Source organism: Carassius gibelio, chromosome A21, assembly GCF_023724105.1.
Source record: "Carassius gibelio isolate Cgi1373 ecotype wild population from Czech Republic chromosome A21, carGib1.2-hapl.c, whole genome shotgun sequence".
NCBI classification, from domain to species: Eukaryota; Metazoa; Chordata; class Actinopteri; order Cypriniformes; family Cyprinidae; genus Carassius; species Carassius gibelio.
The window spans coordinates 9,092,493-9,100,851 of NC_068391.1; the positions used below are offsets into that span (position 1 = coordinate 9,092,493).

Here is an 8,359-nt window from a genome sequence, read left to right on the forward strand (position 1 = left end):
GTCCAACTTACATTTCTTCAGCAATGTTTTGTTCTTTTTCTGATCATCTGCCAAGCGCCGATATAATTAGTCACACAGTATATTTCTTGGCAAATCCTAATGGTAAACAATCCTAACATATATACAGATATGCATCACCCTCCCACCCCTCGCCTTCACCGCTTTGTACTGCCAGTCTGACAAGCGGGTCTGTGACCAGCGTCGTAGGGCCAATGGACCGGACGGCTGCTTGCCTGCGCTGGATTACCTCGAGCCCTCAATTTCCATCCCCAGTTGCAAAGTCGTGTGTTTGTATTGATTATGTGCTTTGTTGCTGAGGTGTTTTTCCTGTTCTCACACTGTTCTCCCAATAGGAGCATAGTCTGGGTGTTGTTTTTTTTCTCCTCACTTTCCTAATGTTATGCTGTTAGTGTATTTCTTTCTCAATTCCCTGTCTTCCTGTCCTGTCTATCGCCTTGTCATATGTATGTATGGACAGGTTAATGGCTAATTTCGCTGGTACCTGTGACTAGTGACAATAAAGGGCTACTACTACTACTACAATCTGCCCGCACCAGAGCAGTTTGCTCTTTCACCTTGGCTTCTACACTAAGAAAGCTGGTGTTAGTATCAGATTTACAGCAGTAAACATCATCAGATAACATTCTGAAAGCTAGTGAGTTGCTTTAATTGAGCCTTGAACAATTTTTGATAGAAAATTATTTGGTAAAAAAAATGCCATTTTTATCTGAAGGTCAAGAATTTGAAAGTGGGTCCTGGTGCTGCGACCTCTAATCTCTCATTTAAGGTGGGCAATGTGAGAATGTGCGATAGGGCTGTCTGCTTTCAGACAGAGCAGGTCTGCTAATGTCAACAATAAGATACAGCATAAATTGTACAGCATTTGTTAAGCTTTAAGGGCTGTTCCATTAGCACGACACATACATGCTTTTTGGCAAATGCCTGTTTTAATAAGGTTATAATATTTATAACTAACTATCAGGGGTGTGACGAGACACTTATCCCACGAGATGAGAAGAGACATGAGACTGAGTTCACAAGAATGAGACGAGACAAGATTTGTAGACTTTTTTGAGAAATCCTCAATGATGTAATATATAGGAAAAAATTGTATTTTATTCAACTGAAAAACACAAAATGCAAAAAAATTTAGGTGCATTTTGAAATCAACTTCTACTTCATGAAATTAAACTTCTATTTGAATTAATTACATGTAGCAATAAACAACATGTAAACTAGAGCTGCAAGATTCTGGATAAATTGAGAATTTGTTTTATTTATATGTTTATATAGGCCTATAAATTGGAGATCAAGATTCTATAGAAAACTAAACAAAATAACATAATTTACTAGTGGTTCTGACAAAATATTCATTGCTTAAGTCTTTTAAATATATATATATATATATATATATATATATATATATATATATATATATATATATATATATATATATATATATATATATATTAATTTGAACAAAAAACAAAACTGCCTGGCCTGTCAAAATAAATAGTCTGAATGCTAGTCTACCCCATGGCAGAGATAAAAATATAAATAAAAAAGGAGAGATAAAGACGGTATGTTAGTAGCTGATGCTGCCCCATGCTGCTGTGATAGCAGTGCAGATACAGACAGTTAATAAGAACACTTCCTCTCTTTTTGATGGCAGGGATATTATATAAACAGTGAATGCTCAACAGGAGACAACCAACACAAACACAACAAGCTCCCAATCCCAGATTCTAACACAGAAAAATAATGATATGACTTAAGAATGCAGATCTTTAGAGGGCATGATGTTCACAGAGCATTTGTTCATGTAAAATATATATTTTAAAAAGTTTGGTCATTTTATTGAATGACTGACCTTGGTTTAAATTATAATTTTGGCTGTGATGGTATATGATTGACCTTGTGAATCTTTCCATGCTCAGTGCCAACAAGAAAACTGTGGTCCTTTTGTTTGTGAAAGTCCAAAGATGTTCCAACAAGACTGGTTGAAAAAATTACTTCTCTGAGTTGATAATACATTAATGCATGCAATATTTACTTCTATATTATGTGCATAAAGTATAGGAAAAGTAGTTTTTATTATTGAACTATTGCATATTTCTGTATCTTTTAGTACATTCTCTAACCTACATTGTGAATATTGTCACAGCCTATCCTTATGCTGAAAGAAAACCCCACTCATCATTGCATGTTTTTATAAACATCATTGTGTCCATATCAGTTGTGCGAAGCTGCAAATAATGGAGAATTCATGCATTAAATCTTTAAAAGTAATATCTGACCAGTGTGGTAAGGTGATACATGTAGGAACAACATCCTTGAGGTCATCTGGAATTGTGTCGATGACTCATGTCTCACCAGCAGAGGGCAGTCACAGACTACTTTTGGATTTTTCATAATAGAAGTGCCTTTCCTCTAAATTCATTATTCAGATGCGTCAGTAAATGATTTTTTTTTTTTTTTGGATATAAAGGTGTTTGCATCAGAAAACGTAATTTCTTTTTTTCTGAATACTTTCTAATATCTATCTAAAATAAGGGGTGTGAAAATAAATTATTTTTCAGAATTACCTTGCGCAACGTCATCAAATATATATTGAATCACAATACGTTCATGACCTTGAAAAAAAAAGAAGAAAGTTCAGTGATCTTGATTGATTTAGCTAGTTGGGATATGTCATCATTATGTAACCTCAGGCATAAAGTTACATGTTTCCTTTAACTCACCTTTTCCCTTTTTTACTTTGAGAAACCCTGCTCTAGAGAATGTAGAGTTAGATTTATTTATTTTTTTCAGAATAATAATATTAATATTATAACCAATTAATATTATAATAAATAAGTTTAAATGGTACTTTAGAACACAATTATTTATTCATTTGAATTCGTGATAATATCGCTAACATACCAGTTCAGATTTCACTGTCCTCGCTTTGTGAGGAATGGACATTTTTCACTTTAAATTTCAATGTATCATTATGTTGATCTGTTATACAGTCGAAAAAAACTCTGGAGGCCCTTAAAAATAGCGTAAAAATAACGTTGTATTAAAAAACAACTGCCCTCTTCTCTGACAGTAGCGTTTGTTTAGACGTTGTCATGGTAGCGTCACCTGGCTGACGTGAGTTAAATGCGCATGTGCAGATTACCTGACGCAGCTCTATGACCCTAGGTTTGTGACAGCGCCATCTAGCTAACCTTACTCCAAAAACTAGATCCACAAAAATGATTAAAGAATTAATTTTTTTAAATAATTTTTATTTTTGTTATCATTTATAACGTAAGTGACGTACATTATGCAAGGCGGCCACTTATTTAAGCTGTGCAAAAACATTTTAATAAGCTGGTTGCTGTTGCAAACTGGTAACCTATTTGATATCCAAGAAATTTGTATCTTACACTCGAATATAGGGTCTCATATAATGAAACAAGTGAGGTAATACATTCAAGATGTTTCCTAATGTTATGTTTAGGTTTATGGTTAAATAATGAAAGCAATAAATCATTCCCAAATAATTGCATAATAAGTGCTATAAAATAATATAACCTAAAAGTACATAAAAAGCTAGAGGCCTATAGAACTGCGGTCTGAAAACTGCTATTCGACTCTGCACAAGAACCGTGTATAATAGGTTATAAAATGAGAACGACTAGGCTATATTTATTCCATCGCACCTGGATGTACGGAAGTAAAATAAGGCGGGGCTTTGTTATGTCTTTGTTAGGTTTTGTAAACTCCGACTCGTTTTTCTGCGAATCGGTTCTTTTAAATAATTTGTTTAAATTCTAGGTACACTTTGAATGAATTGTTCATACCGATTTTGCGAATCAATTCAACTGGATCACTGAAGAGATTCAACTCAAAAGAAAGATTCGGTCACGTCAGTTTACAACGAGTCATTGTCACACTGTGCGTGCTGTAGCGGACTGAGAGACACATTTGAAGCCGAAATGAAGGACCGTCTAGGCGATTTAACAGCCGTGAGACTTCAAATTATTTCCTGAATTCATGCCATTTAGATGTAAAATACAAATTTACGTTTTATAGGCATACTTAGTTTTACCATATCTTGATAACATATATTTGCATTCCTTATGATAAGCCATTGTTGCCTTATATAACATTGTCCGTTAAAACAAAGTTTGATACGCTGAAAATGTTTAAAGCGTGTGCTTTATACGACAGAAAAGCCCCAGCTGTCTTTTTATTTGTTTTGACTGTAAACGTTAATCCTTCCCCTATCAGCTCTGTCATGACATCATCATCATCGCTCCTGTGGAGTCCAGTGGTTTACTAGAGGAATTCCTCCTTAAGGTTTGTATGTGTGCACTTGTGTTTGAACATCTACATGCCTATTTATGTGTGGAACTGTCACTAAGTCTTCACATTATAACTTAAAACCCGAATAACCATTGACGTGTACAGGTTAACGAGGTTCAGCAACTTATCCAGAGAATTTCCCTCAGTGTGGAAGAAGTGAAGCTGAGACATAGTACCCTTTTGACAGAAATCAACCCACCGAACTGTGAGTACACTGTGATTGTGTCATTGCAGTTGTTAGAGCATTAAGCAACTATGACATATTACATGATTTCCAGGCTCTATTAATCTCTATTAATGATTACTGGTCAAAAAGCATTGCAAATCATTATTCTGTCTTTTATCCTCTGTACAATATTTTTGTGTCTATTCCTATTAACAGATGTGAGAGAGGAACTTGAGCAGTTTAGCAGTGACATCAAGCACACAGCCGATCTGATCAAGGTTAAACTAAAAGGTAAATGCTCTAATATATATATATATATATATATATATATATATATATATATATATATATATATATATATATATATATATATATATATATATATATATATCCCATATTGGGGAATATAAGCCATTTTTATATATTTTAATGTTAGTAAAATGTTGATTCAAGAGCCTGTTGAAAGATTAATATCAGTGTCTTGCATAAATAAGATGTTAAGTTTTTACAAATGTTATTGTTGTTAATAGCAGAAAATTTACTTTACTGCATCCTAGATCAAAATCAGCACTTACTGTCAAATATGCATTTCTATATTAAAAAAAGCTATATTTTGTTAATTGCATTTGCAGTATATTTATTCAATAATATATATTATGTTTACTTTATTTCTTAATTACTCCAATATAAGGCCATAACCCCCAGCAAAACATTCACAAGGGAGATTGTCAAGGGATGATTTGACTTGCAAATCATAAGCGAAGCTTACTTCTGTCAGGTTTTAGTGGACCATTTAGATAGATTAATTTCCTCTTGTTCTTCTTTTTTTTTACTTGGAAATGTGTAAGTTATATTTCCTTTTATCTTCTACAACAAATATTATCCTAAACCAGTTTTTATATCGCTCTGAAATAAAGCACTTAACTCAATTGTCTTTGGTTTCTACTTCAACTGTAGTACATTGTCTTGAGCAGTACAATGAAGATCGTTACATTGCTCATATTTCAAATCATGATTCTTTGGTGGTTCATATAGATTTAGAAGGAAAATTCTCAGAGAATGAGAATGCTAACAGCAGCTCTGTGTACTGCCGCATCCAGACTACTCAGGTGAGATGTTCAATTGTAAGAAATTCAATAATTATCAGATGTTTGTTTTATAAATTTTTCTCTCTGTCTTTATTTTGTTAAACTATAGCACACAGTACTTTCACTGAGGTTTGCAGAAATAATGAATATGTACAATCAAGAACTGCTATCTTTCCGGACGAGGAGTAAAGATTGGATACAAAGACAGCTGGAGATCAGTGAGTTAATTAATACACTTATTAACACACCAGACTGCATTTTATTTTTAATGCATGTGGTACAATGACCTTTTACATGTCAAAACATCAAGGAAATTTTGATTTCTCAATTCACAACCCCTTTAAAATAAATCTATATTTCAAATAAATGCTGTTCATTTTAACTTTCTATTCATCAAAGAATCCTGGAAAAATATGTATCATGCTTTCCACAAAAGTATTAAGCAGCATAACAATATATAATAATAAGTAATGTTTCTTGAGAAGCAAATTAGTATGTTTTGATTTCTTAAGGATCATGTAACACTGAAGGCTGAAGAAATGCAATCACAGGGAATACATTACCTTTTTTATATATAAAGTATATTAAAACACATAAGAGTTATACATTTATATAATCATATTATATATATTATAAATTTAATAGTATATATATATATATATATATATATATATATATATATATATATACAAATACAAATCAAACTTAATTTTTTTAAAGGTGGCAAGATCATCACTGAAGAAGAGACTGAGGTTTTGCTGCAAAGTAACAACCCTGCTGTTTTTACCTCAAACGTAAGTTTCAACATTAAAAGATAGTTAAAAGGATAGCAAAAGCACTTTTCCACATAAGCGTCTGTCAAATGTTAATATAATTCTTTGTCTATAGATCAACTCTGGCTCCTGCATCACGGGGCAAGCACTGAATGAGATTGAGTTACGGCATAAGGATATTCTCTATCTGGAGGCCAGCATTCGAGAGCTGCATAGCATGTTTATTGATATAGCCATGTTAGTCAATAGCCAGGTACTGTAAGCTTGCTGGAGAGTTCAATGTACTAACCAAAAGAAAATAAAAAATTGTGACCCAAGCCTTATAGAACAGAGTTAAAAACAAACATTTCAGTGCATTAATAATAGTTCATTGAAACAAATGCCTTACTGAAATGAATTGAATAATTCAAATACTGTGCATAAGTGCCATGGGACTATTATCTTGCCGTATCATAATTTAAAGTTTCCCTCCTTTTTTATAGGGTGAAATGGCAAACAACATAGCAAAGACTGTAATGAAAGCTGAAAACTATGTATATCAAGGGAAAGAGAATATGGTAAAAGCGGTTGATTACAAGAAGTCCTGGAGAATAAGACTGCCTTCATTCAAGAGCAAAGCGAAACCAGCTACCAGCAAGGGCTCGTGAATGAACTTTGAACTTTGGAACCTTTGTACTCTGTGTGCTGCTTACTTTGGTGGTCTATGAAAATTAAGGATTCATACTTGCCTTTTCTTAAAAAATCCCGTTGTGCAACAGTTCTTATTCTACTCCCTTTACTGTATGTTTGCTGATCAGATCATTTTAAGTTGTCTGAGGGATTGCCTCAGCCCATTTACAAACAAACGGCTCCTATTTCTTTCTGCTTACATGATTAATGATTAAGCCTGCTGTCAGATAGCCTTTTTCTGACACAATATGACAAAAATCAAGTGGGTGTCAAGAGGTGTGTTAATATGTACTGATTTTCCTCATTAGGAATATACATGCTACAGTATATAATACATGAATTACATCCTTAATTTGTTTCAGTTCTTTGGGTTATTTCAGGTCTACACCACCACTTTCAGTCTAATCTAAATATTTTTCAGATTAAGGTGTTTACATAAAGGCTTTTCAGTCCAACTGAGCCGTCTTTTATTTTTTATTATTTTTCAATTTAATAGCGGTTGGCAAACTAACATCAGTTTGATTATAAATAGATTATTTGGGTGCATGTAAACATAATTAAAAGCCCAGTTAGGTTCTCCTACATTTCATTTTTGTTTCTTGTATTTACTTTTATTAGTTATGTGTATTATTTGGTGACTTGTTTTTATATTACTCATAGTTCACCCAAAATAAGAACTTCTGTTATCATTTACTCACCCTGTGGGGTCCAAAACAGCATTTGATCGTGACAGCAAAAGAAGGTGAGACTAAAACTTTTGACATTCCTGAGGCGGCTGGAACCTGCTTGTCACGAGTTGTGGACAATCGGCCTGTGGACTAGGTGGAAGGAAAAGGACAGTTTAAACTAAAGCAGACTTTATCAAAACTAATTAAGGATTAAAATAATAGTGAAGACTTTGGACAAATAGGAGGTTCATAAAAGAGTTTATTCATGCTTGTTCTATTTCAGTGGAGGAAGATGGGCTGTGGGAGGTTTTGGTATAAGTAATCAGCTTGATTTAAAGTAGCTTTGATGACTGATGAAACAAAGAATTCAAATATAGTTAAAAGTTAACTATTAAAAAATAGCTGAACACAAGTTAAAAAATAAAATATATTGCTAAAATTGAATTTAAAATGCTTAAAAACACTAACTTGATTAAATTTATACTTGGCTTTAATAAATTATTGATTACATTCTTTATGTCAAAATATAAAATGGAATTGTTTTTTGTTGTTGTTTTTCTGGTATTGTAAGTAATGTTTACATTTGAATTACTATTATTTTTATGAATTTTGAAATGAAATGAAGGACTTTGCCTCCTCATTTCATAACACCACCGCACA

General features: G+C 33.0%; 1 protein-coding gene across 1 annotated transcript; it reads left to right on the forward strand.

The window, feature by feature from the left end:
- The first annotated feature begins 3,741 nt into the window (after positions 1-3,741).
- Positions 3,742-7,383, forward strand: LOC127942092 (syntaxin-2). Its single transcript, XM_052537652.1, has 9 exons — positions 3,742-3,995; positions 4,261-4,329; positions 4,441-4,540; positions 4,718-4,792; positions 5,537-5,610; positions 5,699-5,807; positions 6,310-6,383; positions 6,478-6,615; positions 6,845-7,383. The coding sequence occupies exons 1-9, from the start codon at positions 3,966-3,968 to the stop codon at positions 7,007-7,009; spliced, it is 834 nt and encodes a 277-aa protein (XP_052393612.1). The 5' UTR covers positions 3,742-3,965; the 3' UTR covers positions 7,010-7,383.
- The last annotated feature ends 976 nt before the right edge of the window (positions 7,384-8,359 follow it).

Excerpts from the sequence above, each read along its gene's own strand:
- LOC127942092 (XM_052537652.1), top strand. The coding sequence starts at position 3,966 with ATGAAGGACCGTCTAGGCGATTTAACAGCC. Across the intron at positions 5,808-6,309 it reads ACAAAGACAGCTGGAGATCA|GTGGCAAGATCATCACTGAA; the intron begins GTGAGTTAATTA and ends ATTTTTTTAAAG. Across the intron at positions 6,384-6,477 it reads CTGCTGTTTTTACCTCAAAC|ATCAACTCTGGCTCCTGCAT; the intron begins GTAAGTTTCAAC and ends CTTTGTCTATAG.